Here is a 25,481-nt window from a genome sequence, read left to right on the forward strand (position 1 = left end):
TATGAACAAAATTATTTATTAATTTTAATACAATTTATATTTACGCGTTAAATATTGTGATGCGGCAGCTCAGGATGATTTATGATGCAGCAGTAAACATGAAGCCTGCACACACCAGCTTCCAATCCCCTCATTCTTCTGTGTAACCCACCCTGCAGATTTTCCATCTCTTTCTTTCAAAACTACCCTGGTCGCAAGGCTCGCAAGAAGCTAGCTTTAACATTGAAAATAATTTAGTTTCCGAGTTATCCCTTTCGTGAGTTGTGTTTAGTTGAAGTGTTAGTGTGCATTGTGGCTGATATAATAAATAAGGAGTGAAATAACTGTTACTGACACTAATTTACTTGAATTTTTAGGACAATTCCATTATCAAGACTGACTTATGAACAAAAGTGTGATTTAAAAAAGAAACGACCGACTCCCTTGCTATCAATGAAGGACACAACCAAGACAGACGCATACTTACGTAATTAATTACTAATACTGTATTTATTGACCGTTAATATTGTGATTTCTCTAAATATGTCAGAGAGTGAGCTAGTATTAAATTATACCTATACGTGTTTATTTGTTAGAGATATATGTAAACCATGAACTCATAATTTACTACGTACCATTCGAGGTGATGCCTTATTGGTGTTACTTACGAGGTTCCAATCAATCTTCGGACTGCTGACTTGACATTGACTACTATTTATTTTAAAACTATATTTTTCCAATACGTTATCTCATATGTACATGGATGACAATTTGAGTTAGCTTCCCCTGCTGAAAATTTCGTGCTACACCACTGATAGATAATCGGTTCGTATTAAATTCTTTGTTGATTGCAGGTCTATAACACGATGCACATGTTTAAGGTACACAATAACAGGACATTCTGTATGCTTTCATGAAGGGAAAGAGAGTTACTACACAACTGTTGTAACTAAATGTCATTTGGTATACCTACCATTATAATGTTCACTAGATTACAGCATTCTAAGTTTGATAAGCATATTTCCAGAAGGGTGAAGATAGACTTTTCTGTGTCACCCACTGCTGTAGTTGGAAAAAAATTTTAACCGTAACTCACTTTGCAATCTATTTCAGAAGAACCCAGATTGCCTCATATGTAACTTATATCACTGGCTGTCATTTCCTACATGCTGTTTCATCTGCCATCTCGCAACCATGATTGTACATAAAGTTGAGGATTGAATTCTTGAAGTAGAGGGCCAACACTGCTTATGAATATCAACTCACTTGTCCTAGAGCATTGGAGGAAATTCTCTTCTTTGATATTACTTCATTCATTGTGCTGAATGATCTTTTGCACCCTGATGTTGAAATTGGTAAAGTGTCGATTGTTTGTTTTAAAATTTTCAGTTTCATGGTCAATAAGCTAACGGAAATCAGTTATGAAGAGTCGCTTTTCTAGCAAACGAAAAATATCGCAGAGTCTGCGTACACTTTTATCAACACCAGTGATATCAGTCTCAGGAGGCCAGTTTTTTGTTTTAACCAAATTCAGGTCATTTACAAGTAAAATCATTTGTTCATACTTAGTGAGAAAAAAATTTCAATAGGTGACACTGGAAATTGGCTAGCTTGGCAGCGTTTCTTCAGACTGACTTCACCTTCATACAACAGAGTGCATTCTCTGTCTCTCTGCATAGCGCTGAATTGCATATAGAAAAAAGATGGACTGCTGACATCTCACTCCATCTTTTTCTAACATAGTGTTTCTGCTTAATGGAAGCCTACTGTAGATTGAAATTTGCTCGAATACTGAACCCGATAAAAAACAGAGTCGTTTTACTGATAAATATTTAGCTAGAATTAAAAGATTATTTAATATCGAAACGGTGAAGTCATATTAATCTTTAACCGGAACAGTAGAGTTCAACTAAAATTTTAATGGTCCATTCTGGCCCAACTACAGTACTGGTGGCATCTGTCTCGTTTTGAGCTCAAAATTGTGATCATATCTCGCTTTCATTGAAAAACATTACAGCCACTCCAAAAAGAAACTTTCTGCCAAATTGTATTCATCTCACGAGCATAGCAGTAGTTGTCTAGTTTTGATGAGTAAATTGATGAAGTACAGCATAGGTAGTTTTTGCAATGAACTAAAAACATTTACAAATTATAATTCTTTATTCACAAATTCCAGTTAAGTTATCTGTAAGAAAGAACATCTGAAAATAAATTATTTAACATTTTCTCTTCTCCAAGCTATTTGCTCACATTAGATAATGTTATATACACTTTTGAATAAAGGCTATTCCGAGGTCATGAACTCGGATCTTAAGATGAGAAAGAACTTGGAATTGAATCGGTCTGAAAGGCATGAAGTCAAAATTGGATATTTTTCTTTTATTTAGCATTATGAACTATTGAAGTAAGACCTATTGATCAGCGCAAGAAAAATTAAATTAAGTTCAGCCTTCTCCTTGTACAAGAAACTGTTGCTACTGGTGACGTGAACGGACGAGGAAAGCATTAAGTCATTGACTTCCTGCCTTTCAGCGCCATGGCGCACCATGAGAGCTACTGCTTTCTGACTCCCGCCAATCCCGCCGCCTTGTGATAGCAATGTTTCAGTGTAATACGAGTCATAAGTAACTTTGTGTTTTTACCCTACTCTACTTTACTTAGCTTGTATTTTGCTGAATCGTAAGAGATGTAATTTATAGCATTCTGTTCATTTCATTTTGGAATGGTCAGCAACAAAAACTAAAGGGAATCTTGTAAGTTCAGCTGCCATAAGTGGCTTTGTACTGTATGTTTTACCTACTGTTCTCTACTGTACTTAGTTTGTATTTTGCTATATTATAAGAGATGTTGTAATTTATAGCATTCTGTTCATTTCATTTTGAAATGGCCAGCAACAAAAACTAAAAGAAATCCTTGTAAGATCAGCTGCCATAAGTGGCTTTGTACTATATGTTTTACCTACTGTTCTCTACTGTACTTAGTTTGTATTTTGCTATATTATAAGATAAGTTGTAATTTATAACAATCTTTTCATTGAATGTAGGTGGTATTTATATTACAAACAAATACAGCTAAAATATCATGTAATATTTAAATATTTAAAGCATTTATGAAGTGTAAGTAGCAATCACGGAGCTAAAAGGCATTAAATCAATATTTCTAAATAATTTTTGAAATGTATATGAGGCACTGAATTTGTCTTTCTATTGTGGCACACAAAGACTAGGGAATTATGTTACAGCTTAACATAAACATTCAATAAATTTACTTGATTTTCTTCACGATGTAATGTTTTATACTTCTCCTGAAAAGTTGCAAAAACTGACTTAATGCCTTTTAGCTCCGACCGATTCAATTATAACAGTTGAACTTCTTGTTTCACTATCCACATATGTACTGGTACTTTATGTGGAAGGGACTAGACACGTCTTTTCATGATCACAATAATTTGCAAGGCAGACTTCTTTGTCTAAGATTGTTTCTTGTAGCATTAGGGCCCGCTTCATGGCAAGCTTTCTTCGTTTCGAGCCTTGTTAAGAACTGCCGAGTTCTCAAGTAATTCAAGTTTTGCATTACATTCCCTGCAAAATATATTGCAGTAACTCGAACTATTAGCTGCAGCCTTTCTTCACAAACTCGGCTTTTTATTTTTCTGATTCTTCTCTTGGTAGTGACCCAAGGTATGCCTGTAAATAGGAAACAGTGAAGTCAGTGAAAGATAAATGAAATTTTGAATGAGCTTATTGTACAGGGTGATTCATGAGAAATAGTAAATATTTTAGCAGCGGTAATATGGACTATTCTGAGTAAAAATGTTCATATCAGCATTTCGTCGTTGTTTTTATGAAACTTCCTATGTAACAGTACAGAAAATAATTGTTCACAAGGAAGAAAAAATTAATTGAAAATCAATGGGCGTACATAAGAATACGAAATAATTCGGTAGAAAACGTTGGTGAATATGATGAACATAAATTACATCATCGATATTCAGTGTAGGCCTATTGACGTTTAATTAATTTTTTCTTCCTCCTGAAAAATTATTTTCTATACTGTCACATGGGAGGTTTCATAAAAACAACAACGATTTGCCCAGTTTACAATAGGTGTAGAGAAGCTGTTTGAATGTTACGCATAACAAGCTTTACTAGTGGCAAGACAGAAAGACAAATGACTTAACAATTACAGGCGTACTTATCTACATGCTACCAATACATTTCAACAGTTTAGTGGACTTTTCCACTCAGTTAACAACAGTAAATTTTGCTCATCTGAAACCATCTTGTCATTCTTTTATGAGGAGAACACTATTCATAATGTAAGCGACCATTTCATCCCTTGTATTTACTTCTTTTTTTCTACGCTTCGCCTTTCATCCACTTCCACGGACAAAAATCGATAGGAGTAACGTCTGGGGACGATGGTGGCCAATACACGTGACCACCATGGCCGATCCATTATTTGAGGAATGTGAGATTTAGGTGAATTGTCACCTGACGGCCTTTAATACTTCTCAGCAGCTGATTGTTATCATAGTTTCTTCCATAAAACAAAAGAATATTTAACATCACTCTTGACCATGTAATAAGTATCTAATCTATGTGAACATTTAAGTAGAGTGTGTACCTCTCTTGCTAAATCTATCAGCTCCTTTTTCACAGCTCTTCTGGTCTGGTGTACCATCTTGTAGAAATGGCTGTATTCATTCTGTAATAGAAGATATGGATGCCCATATTCCTGGAAAACAAATTAAGCACAATGTTTCAGACATGAAAATGATAGAACTGTGTAGGTACATTAAAACTAGAATAAACATATTTTCCCAGATAATATATTTTATATATAACCTAAATATGTAGAGCTCTAAAACACGGACTTTGTCGCAGGTCGACTGTCACATCTAATTACCGTACATTTGCAAGGAAGATCTTACAGAAAATGTCTGGTCCAGTGCAAAGACATAGAGAATGGCGAATAAGATATAATCATGCATTATTATATGAACTTTAAGAAGAATCATTGATCTTCCAGAGCCTGCCATGATCGTCAGCAATGTTTAGATATGATTCTGCTCTATAACCTTTTGGAAAGAACTCAAATTGCACGATCCAATTCTTAAACCATTATGAAAAGACCTTCTGTGACAACAGATGTTGCAGTTGCTTAAGTTTCACACAAAATTTAGATAGTGAGAAGCAATATAGGATAACAGCGTCCACATTCATAATAATATTGAATGAGTCCAATAAAAGTTCGCAGAAATAAAACCACTTTTTTCATAAACAGAACTGATAAAACTCCGTTTCACTGAAATTAATTTGACAAACGCACCTGTTATGGCAAACTAATTACTATGACCACTGAGTATTTAAATTAAAAAAAACTATTGTCTCTTTAAAAGGAAAAGAATAGGTCTATTGAATAAAATATCAAGATACATAGAATGCATACATACATTCGTTAGTCAAAAACGTCCACAATAGGCCTATGCCACATTATTGTGCTTGTCATAAAATATTACCATGGCAACTAAAATGTCATGACTTCTGTTCTTGTGCCATTATATTATTAAACATGCAATAATATTTGAATATATCACTGCTGTCATGGCAACTCATTCTTCATAGACCGTGATATCCATTATTACAAACTATGATTTACAATGCTGTCATACAAAAAAATAGTCTAATATTATACAGTTAAGAAACATTAAAGATATATATTGCAGTTATATGAACATTAATAATTATTAGTGTTCATATAACTGTAATACCGATATATAATCTTTAATGTTTCTTAGCAAATCTATGAACACTGTGTAATTGACTTAACATGTGTGTTTTATCATTAAATATTATACAGTTATTACATTCGTCGAATTGTTCGCTTCCTAAACATTGACTCAAGCAATAAAGTATAATACCAATATTATAAATTACACTATCTACCAAATTGGGCACTATTTTTGCCCCTTTAGAACCTCGTGGTACCACCTCTTGTTGCTATAACAGCAGCCACCCTGTCAGGCATGCTCTCCACTAGTTTGTGTAGGATATCCACTGGAATGCGTCACCATTCCTCTTGCAACATGGCACTCAGTTGGACAATGGAAGTTGGCCGCATCTCCCGAGACCTCAATCGCCGGTCCAATTCGTCCCAAAGATGCTCAATGGGATTGAGATCGGGACTGTATGCAGGCCAGTCCAACCAGTGAACATTATTGTCTCCGTACCACTGCATAGTAGCCATCGAAACATGGAGCCAACTTCCATTGTCCAACTGAGTGCCATGTTGCAAGAGGAATGGCGACGCATTCCAGTGGATATCCTACACAAACTAGTGGAGAGCATGCCTGACAAGGTGGCTGCTGTTATAGCAACAAGAAGTGGTACCACGAGGTTCTAAAGGGGCAAAAATAGTGCCCAATTACTTTTTGGTAGATAGTGTAGTTTCATAATATACGTTTAGTGTATTCGCATGTATAACAGTATGTTGCAAATTTGATGATCATGTGATGTTGAACACTTACGGCCATTTTTCCCGACTCGAGAACCAATACTCGATCTGTCTTCATTACAGATCTCAGTCTGTGGCTCACAATGATGACTGTCCATTCTGAGAAATGCTTTCTGATGATCTGCAACATGCCCAACTCCATCCTGAAACAACAATATTATAAAATTACTTCTATGTCGGTTCATCTGTTGTTCTCAATGGTTGAAATGTTATGATGATGTTCAGCACATGCTTGGGTTTTGTCTCTTTAACATATGCTGAAAAGTTAACAAGAATCTTTGAAGTATTTTACAAAAAAAAATCCTACTTTTGATATCCTATGTTGTTCTCTGCATCAAAATCCACAGTTAATTCCCGATTTACCACGAAAATCGTCTGTAGCTGCATTTAGATTGGCAACACCCATGATTGTTTGGCCAAACAGCTGCATAGAATTGGAATATATCAGTCCCCTAACTGCCCATTGTGCAACTCAAACCAAAAAATGGATTCGGAACACCTCAAAATCTGTGCTTCAGTGGCTGGCCATGATAATATCTTTGAAAAATATTGGAGTGCAAGAGGTCAAATGACTTTATTGTCAAACGCCTGGCATTAGAAAACAACAACAACAACATATCCTAGTCACTTGTCCAAAGACAGGTCTGAACCTCACAAGTGATACCAACAAGGCACCACTTATGAGGCAACTAGGCCAGGAGATAATGGGGTAGGGTGGCCAGTTCCTTTCCCCCTCCATTATTGCATACATCGCTGATTGGCTACATATGACACTAATCAGACTTCAGATGTATACAAACAATTGTTCTTCCTCTGACACATATCGTCAAGTGAGATGTACTGCCTGATAATGTATGTATGTATTGGGTTAGTTTACGACACTCTCTCAACATCTAGGTTATTTAGCGTCTGAATGATATGAAAGTGATAATGCTGGTGAAATGAGTCCAGGCCCAGCACCAAAAGTTACCCGGCATTTGCTCGTATTGGGTTGAGGGAAAACCCCAGAAAAAACCTCAACCAGGTAACTTGCCCCGACCGGGATTCGAACCCCGGCCACCTGGTTTTGCAGCCAGATGCGCTGACCGTTACTCCACAGGTGTGGACTACTGCCTGATAATAGATGTAGGCTACATAACAGCCAGAACCTCAATCAGAGGTAAATCCTATGTTTTGTGAACAAATATCTGCATGGTGACAGTGAAGATCTTCCATAATAAATTTTGGTAGAACTTGTGTTTGAAATATTTCCCAGTCATGTCTATAGGTGCTATGAGATCGTTTTGTTGTATACTGCATATCAAACTACAGCCACGACGAAATGTAAGGAAGAACATTTAATGTGAGTACATTTGGCAGCTTGTCACTAAAATGCAAATTTTTAGGGTTTTTATTTTAGCATATTTTAAATTAAAGAAATCAAAGATAATCTATAAGACTGTTTCATCTGATGTGTGGTAAAAACTGCGAACACTTGTAGCCATCTAGTTGGCTGTGGTAATATTTTGCCATTATACAGAGTTAAAGTAATAGGCTATAACTCTACAGATTTTAACAGCTTATTCCTTGGTTAGAGTACAACAAAAAATTATAATATCATATTAGTCCCCAATGAATACTTTTATCAGAAAAAAATAATTTTCCCCTAAATATTAACACTGTTTTACTCGAAAGTACTACATGTACGAATCTGATTTTTACCCTTACAGTAGAGAAACTCATTCATTCATTCATTCATTCATTCATTCATTCATTCATTCATTCATTCAAAGTTTTCTGCTCATGGGCAGGTCTTTCATTGCAAATCCAGCATTCTCGAATCTTCTCTATTTTCCGTTTTTTTCTTAGTCTCCGTGTACAATCCATATATCTTAATGTTGTCTATGATTTTATATCTTCTTCTGCCCTGAATTTTTCTTCCATTCACCATTCCTTCCAGTGCATCCTTCAGTAGGCAGTTTCTTCTTAGCCAGTGACCCAGTCAATTTCTTTTTCTCATCCTGATCAGTTTTACAGCTCCATGTCTGTTCCATTCTTCTCCATATCCTTGTTTCAAATGGTGCTAGTCATTTCTCTTCACTTCGTTGTAATGTCCATGTTTCTGCACCAGACAATGGCACACTTCAGACAAAGCACTTCACTAATCTCTTCCTTAGTTATTTTTCCAGAGGTCCGCAAAAGATGCTTCGTTTTCTATTAAACGTGCTCTTCCTTTGCTGTTTTACATATACCGGTAATAATATTAATATCCAACTTATTCCAAATGTCGAAAATATGTACATATTTGGTACAAATTAATTATTTTTTAGCTTTCATTTTCAAAGAAACGATGAAATGATGACATACATACATAAGTATTCTGCCCTTGGGCAGGTCTTTCTCTGTAAACCCAGCATTCTCCAATCTTTCCTATTTTCTGCCTACCTCTTAGTCTCCGCATATATCCACATAGCTTAATGTCGTCTATCATCTGATATCTTCTTCTGCTACGAACTTTCTCCCATTCACCATTCCTTCCAGTGCATCCTTCAGTAGGCAGTTTCTTCTCAGCCAGTGACCCAACCAATTGCTTTTTCTCTTTCTGATCAGTTTCAGCATCATTCTTTCTTCACCCACTCTTTCCAACACAATTTGATTTCTTATTCTATCTGTCCACTTCACACGCTCCATCCTTCTCCATATCCACATTTCAAATGCTTCTATTCGTTTCTCTTCACTTCGTCGTAATGTCCATGTTTCTGCCTCATACAATGCCACACTCCACACAAACCACTTCACTAGTCTCTTCATTAGTTCTTTTTCTAGTCGTTCGCAGAGGGTACTCCTTTTTCTATTAAAAGCTTCCTTTGCCATTGCTATTCTCCTTTTGACTTCCTGCTGCAGCTCATGTTACTGTTTATTGTACATCCCAAGTATTTGAAGCTGTTCACTTGCTCTACTGCCTCATCTAGAATTCGCAAGTTTACATTTTTTATTTTTCTTATGACAACCATAATCTTCGTCTTGTTTGCATTTATCTTCATCCTATACTGCTCACAGCTGTCATTTAGCTCCAGTAGCATATCCCTTAGTATCGTCTCCTCTTCTGCTAATAACGCCATATCATCAGCAAAACTTATGCCCTTTATTCTTTTTCCTCCTACTTTTACTTCTCCCATGTTCTGAAAACAGTTCTTCACCAAATCCTACAAGTAGATAGTGAACAGCGTAGATTATAAAGGAATGATTTAGCCCTTTGCAGTTTTTAAACGAAATGGACGATTTTTTTGCAAATTAAATAATAAGATTAACGTAATATATCGTTATTTCCTGCCATTAGGAAGTTTGGCAATCCTACTGCAGTGACTAAGGGACGAAATGCTGTTATTGAAACTTGAATTTATGTGTAATCATAGGTGAGCCGGTGATGCACTGTTGGCAAACTACACAGACTTTCAGCCTAATTATCTAATTAACCGTGCACTTAAGGGGAGGCATATGTGAATATTTCAAAATCCACAAAATTTATCCTATTTGTTTGAAATTGATCATGGATACTAAGTATGTTATTAGTAATGGACATACCAAGTTTCAACTTTCTAAGTACAATAGTTCTGTAAATATTAATAATTTTATAAAACTTTATATCATTTGATATAAAATGCTCCATGCACCATATTGTAAGAAATTTTCAATATTTCTTTTTATTTATATGTTCAGAGAAGGTATATAAATAATGATAAGTATTAGTTTATTATGGGAATAATATAGTAATACAGTTATCTTGGTTTTAATTTCATACTTTTAAAGGGCACAAAATCAAAAACTAACATCGGAATATGAAAATATAGTGTATAAAGATAATAAAAAACAAATTTTCAGTTTTGTTCAAAATTTCACCTCTGCCTCCCCTTAATTACAAAACATAAATATGTTTTTAATTTATTTCAATATATTCTATTGCCACCTTCAATGTGCACAGTTATATCACTTCCATCCTGTATACGCATGCATATTTTAGACGTGTTTAGTGTATATAAATCCGAGGTCCAATAATGGCTATCCTACCATCCTGAACAATCAAGCAGTAAAATTTCTGTCTTCGTAATGAAAACTTAAAAAAAAATTGATTTCTAACATATCGCAACCAAACAACCACATCACTGCTAGACATTGTAATGCAGTCACTTACTGAGGATCCAGGTTGCCCATCACCATGTCGATGAACAGGATGTGGTTGCCATCAATAAGAGCTCTAGCAAGGCACAGCAGTTGTCTCTGGTGGATTGTAAAGACTTTATCCCAGTCAAAAGATTCGGTCTGCAGGCCGAATGGCAGTGCTTGCACTGCTCTGCACAGCTTCACCTACAAGCAAGACATTCAGCTGAACTAACTGAATTCACTGGGTTAATGTTAATGCACCTCCATTAGCTGTGGGTGAATAATGACACTGATGGCTTGCACATTTTGCGACTTGGATACAAAATAAACGTTTTATTCTGTTATAAAGTTTCAAGATAAGATTATCAGTTACATTGATCCTTCAAAATGTCTCGCTGTATGGTTCGATGGAGATTTAAAATAGTCCACATATATTGCACCATCCATTCGGGTTTTGTAGATACATTAGGCTTGTTTTCATTCTGTTTTGATCTATGGATAATATTCTGTTTTATGTTAGCAAGACTATTACTTTTCAAATTACCTTTTCCATGTGTATATGTTTTTGAAACTTATATTCGTAAAAAGGAATTTGAGCCATTCACAAGAAACTCACATCTATTCACATTATCCAAGAAAAATGCACAGGGTGTAAACGGTATAAACTGCCAAAATTATATATGCAGTACATATCGGTCTACCGAACAAAATATCTAGTGAAATTTAATTATTTCTTATAATTTTAGTTTTAATTTGCAAAATACCATGTGATCATCAACTGCGGCATTAAACACGAGTCCACACATAATGGATTTGGTAGAGCACTTAAAACGTTTATGTTTTCTTTAGAAACGATGGTGTATGTCTTCTGGACAGATATGAAGACTCAATGAAAATGTGTGTCTTTGGATGTGAGTGAGTCATTTAAAATGTTTATGGAGTTTTTGGCAGTGAGTGTGTTTGTGTCCACTTGATGGATATGAATGGAGTGCTAACTCAAATAAGTGCCAGTAAAGTAAATTTATGTTATATCTGTGCATGATTTGCCATTGTTAAATTTCAATATTTAACCCTTCTATTACCGTATTTCACAATCTGCCCTTTGTGAAATTAAAATGGCAGGGGAAGCCAAAATGCTCTGAGGAAATCTTTCCCATGTCTATTTTATTCACACAAAACTCATATAATCTATCAGGATCAAAACTCTGTCATTTTTTGGGAAGTCATTTGCGAATTGACTGAATTATGTATGAGCTTTATGGTTACGATAATTTTAGTGTGGGTATTTTTAGCAGGAAACATATAAACGTACCTTATCTAATGCATCCCATAAAATATTGTCTGTTAATGCATTTTCTGGATCCAAGTTGAGTCTCAGTTTTCCAGAAAACAAGATGGGGAATCGTGGCACAACAGAAATCTTACTCCTCAGTAGTCTGAGAGGAACGTTGCTAATAGCAATGTCATCTATCCATACCGCCTCAGTAGACTGGGGCTCTGCTATTCTGAGCAGAGCTGACAACAGACCAGACTTGCCTGCTCCCACACATCCGACAACTCCAACCTAGACAAAAGAAAGGTTGTGATGGTTGCAGCAGTGGCGTATACTGGTTAAAGGGTTTGGGCTACCGCTGACTCTATTATTACACAAAATATATCTAACAATTACTTTAATTTTAATTACTATGGTAAAACTAATAATACAAAATTATTACATTATGTTATATTATAAACTTTTTCTTTTGTAATTTCCTTGGGCTACCGCCGGTAGCCCCGGTAGCCCGCAAAATACGCCCCTGGGTTGCAGTAAATATTAACTTGTACTAGACGGCCGTGGAAGTGAGCTATTCACAAATAAATATACTGTATATTTTTATATTCTCATTATACTAAGTAGTTTATGATGTTGAAAATATTAATTTAGAAATGTTCGATATTTTTTTCAACATCCTTGACACCGAAAAACATAAGAAAAATATATGTTCCAAATCGATGAGTGAATTCATCCGGAAATGAACATGAAATATACTTTTTTACTAATAAATTTACTAACACAACATGGCGGTTTACTCAAAATGATCAATATTGTTTCTTACTGGTATATAAAATAATGTGATAAATGAACGCCATTTGCTGATAATAATACGACCCAAATTTGAAAAATTGCTTATTATTGCGATTTTATAAGGAATTGAATTATGTTGTCATGATGTTAAACTATCTCCAATATTTGCAGAGTAATAATTTATTGGGGTGCTAGTCTGGACCTTAAATGTCATACCGGTACTGGTATTATATAATAAACACATTTTTACTGTCAACATGAACTTTGTTGAGATATTAATAATTAATTACATTTCTTAGTTAGTTGCTAGCAATTAATAATTATTTACTCATACATCTAACCATTATAAAATATGTTAAAATAACAATTAAAAAATAACAGAAGAAATAGTTGCTTAGTTTACAATGTCATGTTGTTGATTTTCACATAATTTCTCAGGCTACCCAGTTGAGGTTTGTTTGTACTTTTCTTTTACTACTATTGCTGCTGCTACTGATACAACAACAATAATATTAGTATTAATCTGGAATATATTATTACATGTAGAATTCTTGTCACTGCAACTGAGTTTCGTATTACGATGGTATTTAGTGGAGTGTCATGAAATTATATAGGCCTCAATATAGATATTAAATGTTGCTATTGCTTCTCATCGTGGGAAAATCTGAAATACGTTGCCATGAGTTTATATATTAATCCTTCGTTTATTTACATTTCTGTGTTTATTTTCTTCAAGAAATATTTTATTTATTTACTTACAAGAATAAAATTATACAATTCTCTAGCTTTTCCTGTCTTATTATATGGGGTGAACTTTCCAGCTTTTCCTGTCTTATTATATGGGGTGAAAGATCATTAGAGTCAAAGATAAATCTAGACTGAAATCTACCGAGATGAAATTTATGCGAAGAACAGCAGGATACACTGGTCAGGCTTTAAACTAAAACAGTGACCTGTAGCCTAAAAAGCTTGATGCTGATGACGACGACGACGACCTCAACATCATCATCATCATCATCATCATCATCATCATCATCATCATCATCATCATCGCCATTATTATTATTTTATTAAAAGCATACATATACCCTCAGTAAGTAATAATGTTTGTTTGTCTATATAATAGTTTCTTATGTAAATAAAACTTTTTTCCAAATGCTTTGCTATTAGCTCTGTAGGTATGAAACTTTTGGATGGAGTTATAGCAAAGTCTTACCTTCTCTGCGGATTTTATTGTGAAATTGAGGTTCTGAAGAACACAAGGCTTGTCTTGACTGTACTGTAATGATAGGTGAGTGGCTCGAATATCTCCTTTTGCAGGCCATTCTGATGGTGGCAATGTTGGAGGTGCATCTATGTGATCACAAAAATTATACACATTAGATTATTTTATTCAGGGAGAATGGAAGAAATTCGAACTTCCTGACCATTCATTCATTCATTCATTCATTCATTCATTCATTCATTCATTCATTCATTCATTCATTCATTCATTCATTCATTCATTCATTCATTCATTCATTCATTCATTCACAGTGTTCTGCCCAAGGGCAGGTCTTCACTGCAAACCCAGCATTCTCCAGTCTTTCCTATTTTCTCTTAGTCTCTGCATATGATCCATATGTAGTCTATTATCAGATATCTTCTTCTGCCCCGAACTCTTCTCCCGTTCACCATTTCTTCCAGTGATCAGTTTCAGCATCATTCTTTCTTCATCCACTCTTTCCAATACAGCTTCGATTCTTATTCTGTCTGACCATTTCCAGATATGATGATGATGATGATGATGATGATGATGATGATGATGATGAAGGTTTGTTGAGATGTCATAGGAGAACTGGAGCTCCCGAAGAAAATCCCTGTGTTATCTGAACCATGGGCTGCCCAACACAAATAAAAACTTAGGGGTATGCCGGGAATTAAACCCATGTTCACAGGAATGATACTTCCTATTTGCATACGCCATTTTACGATCAATTTGCGTGTATTTGTAATTTTAATTAATTTTTCTGTATTTAATTATGAGTTCAGCGCTCTGGCCACTAGATCATATGACAGCTTTGTTTATGTGAATATAATTGATGTGCTGTACTATAGACCGTAACTAACCTTCACTATGGGGCAGCAAGTCCAAGTCCTCCTGCTCAAGGGACCCAAGTTCCACCATCCTCCCCACTGACACAAGCTGCATAGCTGCATAGGCAGAATACGCAACAATCTCCGGTACCAAACTGCTCATCAGGAGACTGCAATGTGTGGTGAGCCCGAGATATGCAGGCTTTACCTCTGAAAGAGTCACATATTATTATTATTATTATTATTATTATTATTATTATTATTATTATTATTATTATTATTATTATTATTATTCGGCATTTCTGCATTCCACATTCGAACTTGAGTGTGACATAGGCCTACCTCATTCCAAGCTATTGACTTTTTGATATGTTGAGCACAATGCCAACAATTTTATTCTATGAGTTTCCATTATAAGTATTTTTTGTGATTTAGGTACGGTATAATTTTTGTTGGCATCAAAATACAATTTTCGTCAAGTACCAGTAGTCCTTAGTCTTTGATAATAAACTCAGGTGCTGCTATGACGCAAGTATCACTTTCAGACTAAAGCTTATAAATATGTCTGTGTTCAGTTCATAGGGGAATATACTTCGATAACTTTTCAGCTTCCACTTTGTTGATGTTATTATCTTCTATAGGCCATGTAGGGCAACGTCGGATTATGAATTTAGTGCTATGTTATTAATTATTGATATTTTAAACTTTCAGAAAAACATATGCCAGATTTAAGAAAGGATAACTTTTGAGAATTTAGGACAAAAAAAAAAAAAAGAGACACCGGTAATGTAGCAAAAGGGGACTTACAGTTAGGGATGAAGAAGTCACTGCAGTAATTGAAAATGTAAGAGTTATTAAGAAATATATTAGAGGTGTAAAGCTTGAAGATAAAATTAATTATAATAAAAAAGAAACACCTAAGAGACATAGACAAAACTGAAATAATTTTGTGCTTAGTTTGGAAAGGGACCTAAAAGAACATAATCCAAAGACTTACAAAACTGTATACAATCTAGGCCAGGAATTCCAAAAAATAAAAAAAAATTACATACAGAGTGATTCAAAAGTCTCTTGACATTTTCCTGATATCGCTAATGCAGGGATTTCTTTTATATATAATTAGAAAGAATGCTCATCATACAAGAAAGAATAGCAGTCGTTTCAGCTCGACTATGTGGAATGACCTACGAACAGGCCCAGCAAGATTTCGAGAGAAGATTCTGGAAACCGGGGCCTAGCAGGCAAGCTATCAGAGATCTGATAAACAAATTCCAACGAACTGGCAATTTTGCAGATGAGGAGAGTTCGGGGAGACCGGCTACAGTGCAAGCCATACAGGATGCCGTCACACGGAGTCCCACCGCTTCTATCAGGAGACTCAGCTGGGAGCTTGATGTTTCATAAAGCACTGTATGGCGTACCTTACGCTACACGCCCTGTCACATCCAGATAATGCACAAGCTTGAACCTGAGGATTTTGCAGCTCTACAAGCAATGTGTTTTGACTTGTTAGATGTAGTCGAGAATGAAAACCTGATGAACATTGTGCTGTTCATTGATGAAGGGCCGTTTATGTTCGCAGAGCGAACAATTACAGGGAATACCTACCTTGACATGCTACAACACATCTTGGTACCCTAGCTGGAACAGGATGAAATAACAGACACCGTTGTTTTCCAGCAAGATGGCGCACCATCCCATTTTGCCTTAATTGTAAGAGAATACCTCAATGAACACTTTCCCAATAGGTGGACAGATCGCGGCTCATCGAGAATTTAGTCGTCCCGCTCTCCAGACCTGACGCCCTTAGACTTTTTCGCCTGGGTGTTCATTAAGTCTAAGGTGTATCGATTACGAGTCGCTACCCTACATAAATTACGACAACGAATAACTAGCACCAGAAGACGAGATCACGCCTGCTATGCTGAACAAAATGTTCCGGTCTACGGAAGAAAGATGGAGGCTCTGCCTAGACGTAGAGGGCAACCACATTGAAATGCACTAAATGTAGTCTTTGGTATAGTATGTTTCAGAAGTACAGGAACTTTTGCAATTGCATGCAGTTTTCCATGAAATGTCAAGAGACTTTTGAATCACTCTGTATTTACAATATGTTGTTTTCTAATGCCAGGCGTTTGACAATAAAGTCATTTGACCTCTTGCACTCCAATATTTTTCAAAGATATTATCATGGTCAGCCACTGAAGCACAGATTTTGAGGTGTTCCGAATCCATTTCTTGGTTTGAGTTGCACAATGGGCAGTTAGGGGACTGATATATTCCAATTCTATGCAGGTGTTTGGCCAAACAGTCATGGCCTGTTGCATATCTAAATGCAGCTACAGACGATTTTCGTGGTAAATCGGGAATTAACTGTCGATTATGATGCAGAGAGTTCCAATATTGGTGTTCGTATTTCTGTATATTGATTTAATTTATGTCGTAAGTTAACATAAAATAACAAGTACGGTAACTTAACTATGAATAACTTAATTATTGCATAAGAACTGAATTATTGTAGACTTATTTTATGTAAAAATTACATGCGATTTTGTGCCTCCCACAATTCCCAAAAAATTATTTGCACCTGTAAAATATTGAAATTTAATTTGGGAAATTATTAAGTAAAGCAATAAAAACAGAAAACAACGATGTTGGGGCACAGAGCCTTGACTAATCCAAGCTTCTTCTTTGTGACGTACCGTAATATTAAACAATATTAGCACTTTTTATGTTGATAAATTGTGTTAAATGAGATCTTGTAATATGATTAATGTTGAAATGGAATTTTAAGCTATTCTGTTCCGTGGAAATGAATTAACAGAATCTCATATTGTTTATTTTTAAAATAATATAAATTAATATTGTTGTGTAGGAGACTGGAGTAAATATGAAACATTCCTTACCCGGACTTATCATTCTGTAGCCAAGAGTGATGCATGCGGTGTACAAAATACTGAACAGTCCAATCCACAGCCCCAGTGCGTGGGTAGCACAGTCCAGCAAATATAGCGCTGATGAATGAGAGTCCTGTGAAAAAGAAAAAAGAATCAATGTCTATGAAGCTGTGAGCTATGAGACAATTCTGGCTATTTGATTATTTATTTAGGTACAAAATGACAGCTGTAATATAATGTCTGTCTAATTTCATTGTACAAGATAGCTATTGCATAATAATAATATCTTACGTAGCATGCAGCATATTCTTCCGCAAAGAATTCTTCAGCATTGAGGGATCGAATTACTGTGATGCCTTCTAATGTACTCTTGAACAAGGAATCCACGGAAATCATCACTTGAAAAGAACAACAAAAGGAACAGATTAAAATAAGAGTAATTTACTCAATACAGTTAAGTACATCATTCAGAAAATATTTAGCTAAAATCTTGAATTTTACCATTTAAAGATCCTATACTTTAAATACCAAAATTATACAGTATCAGTGATGGTTTGTCACCACCCCTTGCCAATTTATGACTGTCCTTTTTCCTCCAATAAAGCATATATCAAATTTGGCACTTTTAATAATAATAATAATAATAATAATAATAATAATAATAATAATAATAATAATAATAATAATAACAACAATAATAATGGTTTATTTTAGCTGGCAGAGTTAAGGCCATTCGGCCTTCTCTTCCACTCAACCAGTATGATAGAAAATTACTACAATGCTATGAATATAACATAATTAATACAATACAATACAATTCAAAGCAATACAATACTACAATACAAGACAATATATGCCTAATACATAATTAATATAATACAATGACAATTTTTTTTGATCTTCACAACACCAATAAAATAATAATAATAATAATAATAATAATAATAATAATAATAATAATAATAAGGTGCGTATTCAAGGAGGTGCAGACGGACATGTGCCCCCTTCACAAAAACTTTGAAATGAAATAAAAATATGCAGGAGGCCATTGCACTTCTTGTCTCAAAGAGTTCTACGTATAGCTAAGTGAAAGACAAAATTACTGAAAAAAAAAAAACATTTTTTTTTTTCACTGAAGAACTACCAGTATTAAGTTATCTAACATAAATAAATACAACTTCACTGTGTCAATATTTAATTTGTGGTGTTGTTTTACCTAATTGACTAGTTTCGATGTCGTTTCCATCATCCTCCGAAATCTAGTGATGAACTAATCCTTTTTTCTAAGAAATGATTCGAATAAACATTATGGATTTCGAATTTTTATTTAAAAAATTGCCGTCATCTCTTGAGGAAAATGATTGGATACGACAGTAACTTCCACCAACAATAGGTGTATTTTTTTGTGTTTTAGTTGAACTGATGTACATTTTCTGTGAACTACGATAGGCCTATATGAAAAATAACTTCGGAATATGTATGATAAGACTTTCTTGTGTTAAATTCTAACGTACCTTGTTTACATGTTTCGACCTATTTATGGGTCATCCTCAGAACTGGTCGTTGTTGGTCTTGGTGCCTCTTGTTTTGTTTCCTGTGAGGGTGTGTTCGTGTGGTATAATGTAGAGTCAAAGAGTGTGTGTGTTCTGAAATTGAGTTGTGTGTTGAGAATTTCGTTGGGGTATGTTTTCGTGTGTCTCTATATTTCATATTGTTCTAGTGTGTTTCTTCCAGAAACTTAATAAAACATTAGGATACAGGATAGTCAATATCATTGCCTTTTTCTTTCTAGGTATTGAAGAGTCTGTGTAAGTTACTGCCAATATTAAATGCAATATTAATCTAAAATTTACTTTAAAAACTAGTTTATCTGATAGGGTGAGTGACATGTTCTATGCAACTACATTATTTTTTTCGGCTAATAGGTACCATTTGTCATTTTGAGCAGTACAACTCCATAAATAGTTGCTTTCATGAAGATAACTTTTCATACCATAAGTACAGTCTTAGAAAAAAGTTTTGTCGCACAGATACTGCCCTATATAAGTCCCAGAAAGGAGGCACTGCACGTGATCAGACATACAACGAAACAAAACTAATTTTATTACCTCAACTAGTCCTTCTCTTGTGAAACAGGTCGCTTGTCCTCTGATCATGCGCACTGTCGTCTTTATGGGACTTATAAAGTATCTGTACAACAAAACTTTTTGTACAACAAAACTTTTTTCTAAGACTGTACTTATACGACAAAATGTGTCCGCTTCATCTTCCCTAGTGTGTACCACTCATTTAATTACAGTTTGTACACTGTAAATCAAGATGCTAAGTACGAGTATTTTCAATAAACATCGTTGTTTGAAATAATCTAGTGGACTTACTCGTGTCTTCAATTTTCTTAAGAGCTCTCGTGCTTGGAAGGCATAGGGTTCCCACAAGATAGGAACATAATATGAGGACTATTGTTGGTATGATGAGCCATTGGCAGATGACTCCAATCACCATCATGCACCCTAATATCATCACCATGTACTGTAAAAAAAGTTGGAACTTCGGTTAATCCTGGTGAAATTTCCTTCTTATCCATTTTTGCCTTCCTATTAGAGCTCTCAGAACAAATTTATAAGTTGAAGAAGAAAATGTATTGAATCCCATACTGTAACATAGTAGTACATTTTTAAACAGATAGTATTGAGAGTGGTGTTATACAAAATAAACACCTTGAAGTCACAGTCTAGTATATACAGTCACGAAGCTTGAGGTGATAAGAGTACTAGGAACAATAGACTGTGCCGGTACTATTTCGCATTGTCTGTGATGAGGTGATAGTAGCGATCCTAGTGGTTAGCAACTATCTATGGATGCATATTCCCTAAGTATTGAGCTTCGTGACTGTATATACTAGACTGTGTTGAAGTCATCTCAGTATTTTTCATAGATCATATTCGTACATAATTACCAGTTGCTATGGAAACTGTGACAGGAATAGATATAAATTGATATTAATTTTATTATCTTTTGTATTTTTTGTTGGTAGGCTAGATATGAAGGGTTCAGAACCATAGTGGGGCAAGTGCCATTTACTGAAGACGTAGAAAACAAGGGTTAAAATTAAGTTATTACCATAATTCAATGGAAACATATAGCAAGTAATATAAAGCATACACATTAAAACTAAATTTTATTTCAATCTTCATTAAACTACGGTATTCACTTAACTTTAACCCTTGATTTCTCTGTTTTTAATAAATGGCGCTTGGCCCACTATGGCTCTGAACCCTTCATATAATTTAATAGAATTTTATGATCTTCAGGTTTATATATGAATAATTATTTTTTACTTGTCCTTTGGCAATAATTTGATTTATTTCCTGTTTGGCGGAATCTAATCATATGGTACTCGTTTTGATTTTGCTGACATATTCCCTCATAAAACTATTAATTTCAGAAAAGTTAGTATGAGTTGGATGTTCAAGTCATGAGTTACCAGTTTAAAAATACAAAGAATGGCATACAAACCTGTGTTAATTCCAATAGTGTTGATGGCAGTAGTTCATCCAGAACTTTCATGTCATGAGAAAAGGCATTCAGAATTCTTTCTGTGGTGGAAAGAAAAATCGATGTAAATTATGCAGAAAACACAAATGAAAGTAATAAGAGAGAGGACAATAGGTAATGATTAATGAACTAATTAACAGCATACTGAATCGACGTTCATATTCTAAGATGGAAGAACAGTTAGAAGAAGAGCAGTTTGGCTTCAGGAAGGGAAAAAGTACGAGAGGCGCAAATGGACTATTACGAACAATCAGCGAAAGATACCTAGAGGAGAATAAAGAAGTGTATATAATATTTGTAAACCTAGAGAGGCATTTGACAGAGTGGATTGGAATAAACTGATGGGGATCCTAAAGAAAATTGACATGGATTGCAAAGAGAGGAGGGTGTTCAGTAACCTTTATATGAAACGAGTCAAAGTGAGGATAGGAGAAGAAATGTCAGAAGGAAGTGAAATAAGGAGAGGAGTACGTCAAGGATACTCCTTATCATCTACCCTGTTCAACATCTACTTGGAGGATTTAGTGAAGAACTGTTTTCAGAACATGGGAGAGGTGATAGTAGGAGGAAGAAGAATAAAGTGCATAATATTTGCTGATGATATGGCGTTGTTAGCTGAAGAGGAGGTGATACTAAGGGATATGCTAGTGAAACTAAATTACAGGTATTGGATGAAGATAAATGCAAACAAGACGAAGACCATGGTCATAGGAAGAAAAGTAAAGAAGATAAACTTGCGAATTCTAAATGAGGCAGTGGACAGCTTCAAATACTTGGGGTGTACTATGAGCAGCAACATGAGCTGCTGCCAGGAAGTCAAAAGGAGGATAGCAATGGCAAAGGAAGCTTTTAATAGAAAAAAGAGCATCTTCTGCGGACCTCTGGAAAAAGAACTAAGGAAGAGACTAGTGAAGTGCTTTGTGTAGAGTGTAGCAATGTATGGGGCAGAAACATGGACATTACGACGAAGTGAAGAGAAACGACTAGAAGCACTTGAAATATGGATATGGAGAAGGTTGGTGCGTGTGAAATGGACAGACAGAATAAGAAACGAAGCTGTGTTGAAAAGAGTGGGTGAAGAGAGAATAATGCTGAAACTGATCAGAAAGAGAAAAAGAATTGGTTGGGTCACTGGCTGAGAAGAAACTTCCTACTGAAGGATGCACTGGAACGAATGTTAAACGGGAGAGTAGTTCGAGGCGGAAGAAGACATCAACTGATAGACGACATTAAGATATATGACTCAGAATATGAAATTCGCTGTATATCGACGCAATAGTAGGCCTAATAATTCGCGAATATGTTCATATTTTGCTAGTAAAACTCTATTTCGCGATTTTACGCGATAGTTTTGTCGGCATATTAAGGTACATGAGCCAAATAAAGCCCGGTTCTAAATAAGGCCCATCTGTCATTTAATTAAGATAACATTACAATTTCCACTAGTTTCTTAATGTTTCTGACAGTTCCTGGCTTCTAATGGCTAGACCAGAAACTATAACAGTTTAAGTGAACGATTTCGCCATGTTTGCTTCAGTTGAACAGTGAACGACGTCTGAAGCTGTTGTCGCTATTATTACGAGGTATTTTAATAAACCTTATGCATTTTTTGGTAACTTAACATAAATGAACATGGTATATGTCATTTCAAAGCATATGATTACTAGAATAAGATAGTGTATTGATATTTTCCACTTAACGTGTATTTATTTATCCCTTAGTAAAGCTATGAATGAAGTGTGGATTTACAGGGAGCTCCAAATAAGGCCCTCTATAGATGAGCTAAACAAGGCCCATGAACCTTATTTGGAACATGAATTATCTTCAAGGTTTTTCTTATTTTGAGCCTCATAAAGACGTTCTGTACATACAGTAATTTATTTATAAGAAAATTGTGAAGACAATTATCAAAGTTACGATAATTATTCTAAATTCGTAATTTAAATTATTTTAGCATAATAATTGTGTTTATTTGTTAAATATAATATTTTAATTCTTTCGATATGTAATACCTAAACACAAAAGTTTCAGTTATTTAGAGAGCTTAAACTTGCGTTATTTTGACTCGAAATGACTTGAGACATAGAAGGTTTGAAGACTAATAAGTCGTTACGTTGTTCTGCTTACCTAACAATACCACACATGAGCTGCAGCCATTCGATAAGTCCGTGCTTGGACCTTACGAAGCATTCTGGGATGATGAAGTCTTGCTTTACTGGTCAAAGCAGGAAGGTGCTGAAAGTCGTACAGTGAAAAAACGGATATTTGGGAAATATTTAGTAAGGTTTGGCCAAGAGCTGCTACTCCTTCTAACATATCAAGTGGGTTTAGCGCTACTGGAATTTATCCTTTCGACCCTAGTGCTATCCCTGAGTGCCTTCGCTTCTTCCAAACTCACCAGGAGAGAAAAGCCTGAAGAAACCCGATTACAATCACAATCTGGATCCCAATTGCTCATACTGTACATCAGCCAAATCAAGTTGAAGCATTAACCCAGAAAAGAGTTTCGAAACAAAGAGATTCAGGGGACTCAAGCTTCACAAGTGACATCTTCTCTCTTCATGACGAATCCAGTAACTTTTCCCATATCTCTAGTGATAATGAAGAACAATTAGAAACTTCATTTCAAGACATTCTTCGTACCGTGAAATGAAGAAAAACCATACAAACCAGCGATGAAAAGCCCTTAATTACCAAGCAGTTGAGGTAATTAGGAATTGTTTCAAGGCAAAGAAGACTAAATCAGTTAAAACTGCTAAAGAACATAGGCCTACAGAGGACCACGAAAGCGATAAGAATGGTGCCACTACTCCTAAAGGTTTGAGCGTGAAGACAACTCAGAAAAGGAAAATATGTCTTGTGCCTTCCGTGAGAAAAGGAAGTTGGTTCTGCTATTTATGCAGAAAAGATCGTATTGCTGACATGAGATTGTGTGTAAAGTGTTCAAATTATGTTCATGAAGAATGCATTGGACTTACGGCTAAGAAAAAAATATTCAGTTTTCTTTGTCCACAGTGTGATTTTGCCAGAATGTCATCTTAGACTAAGGACAACATACCAGTTCTCTCTGCCAAGAGTGTAATCTTCAGACAACAGTGAAACTATGGTGAAAATACTCAGGTTTCGTTGCCCAGAATGTGATCTTAGACTAAGAAGAGTTTTTTTTTTTTTTTTACTCAGAGTATGATCTCTAGACTAAGGACATTTGCTTTGTTCAGAATATGTTTTTCTCTACTTAACTTTGGATATTATTATTGTAGTTCATTTGGTTTAAATACAATTATTGTAATTTAATTTATTTTATTTGCTTTCGGAATGACTATTTATTTACACATGGGCCTTATTTGGGACTGATAGTGGGCCTTATTTGGAACGAGTGTGCTAAATAAGGCCCTTTACTCACATTTTTAATATTGCACTATTATAGAAAAGTTTTTCAATAACTCTAAATCTAAGACCACGTTTTCTTTACTGCTCACCTTGAAGTATGTTTTAGTACAATTTTTAGAATGTTATCTCCTTCAGTAAACGTACAACAGATCTTGATAAGTTAAGTGGGCCGTATTTGGCACATGTACCTTATTAATCAGAATCACTTAATTCGTAAAGATTAGTAAAAATCTATTGTATATTATGTCATGACTTTCGCGATCTCCATAAATACCCGGCTCTGGACATTTTACGCTCTCATAATCTTTTTTACAAGAGAAGAACTCTTCCTCCCTCTCCACCAGAAATCTCCGTTTTTTGGAAGTGGAAGGTTTAGACCAGGCCTGCACAAGGTTTGCGCTCTCTGAGCCGGCTCACGAGCGGAATGCAGATATTAGCTGCGCTCTGTGTAAGGGTGGACTGGAAGAAGGGGTGATCTCGTACAAAATATACACAAAAGGAAGTACTATTACGAGTGTTTATGAAATGAATTACAGTTCAGTGTTTGCAAAACTATCTTGGACTATTATTAATCAATAAAAAAATATTTATTTTACAGAAATAATAGAAATTCTATAGCTACTTAAATCTACAATATCATTTTGTTATATTTTTATTTATTAGTACATCAAAATGAGATTTTATGCTATTGGCAGCTGAAAGGAACAGTAGCCTACTGATCGTAATGAAACATCAGTTACAAATGTTCGATGTCTGCCTTTATTAAAGTTGATTATAGAAAAAAGTTGCTCAAAATATAAATGTTCAGCCAAACATAGCAGTCATTTTCACAGCCAGCCTGTGTAGTCGTGGATATTATTGCT

General features: G+C 35.1%; 1 protein-coding gene across 2 annotated transcripts in view; it reads right to left on the reverse strand.

Moving 5' to 3' along the window:
- Positions 1-2,547: 2,547 nt before the first annotated feature.
- LOC138703575 (ATP-binding cassette sub-family C member 4-like) overlaps positions 2,548-25,481 on the reverse strand; it is an 89,488-nt gene continuing 66,554 nt past the window's right edge. For both annotated transcript variants that reach the window (XM_069831556.1, XM_069831555.1), the window contains exons 16-26: positions 21,190-21,269; positions 20,052-20,202; positions 17,965-18,071; positions 17,683-17,806; positions 14,810-14,986; positions 13,917-14,053; positions 11,948-12,199; positions 10,667-10,839; positions 6,509-6,638; positions 4,606-4,716; positions 2,548-3,665 (exon numbers count right to left, since the gene is read on the reverse strand). In XM_069831556.1, the coding sequence (XP_069687657.1) occupies positions 3,624-3,665; positions 4,606-4,716; positions 6,509-6,638; positions 10,667-10,839; positions 11,948-12,199; positions 13,917-14,053; positions 14,810-14,986; positions 17,683-17,806; positions 17,965-18,071; positions 20,052-20,202; positions 21,190-21,269 (1,484 nt within the window). In that variant the 3' untranslated portion in view covers positions 2,548-3,623. The remainder of the gene's footprint in view (positions 3,666-4,605; positions 4,717-6,508; positions 6,639-10,666; positions 10,840-11,947; positions 12,200-13,916; positions 14,054-14,809; positions 14,987-17,682; positions 17,807-17,964; positions 18,072-20,051; positions 20,203-21,189; positions 21,270-25,481) is intronic.

This window comes from Periplaneta americana, chromosome 7 (genome assembly GCF_040183065.1).
Source record: "Periplaneta americana isolate PAMFEO1 chromosome 7, P.americana_PAMFEO1_priV1, whole genome shotgun sequence".
In the NCBI taxonomy this organism is placed as follows: domain Eukaryota; kingdom Metazoa; phylum Arthropoda; class Insecta; order Blattodea; family Blattidae; genus Periplaneta; species Periplaneta americana.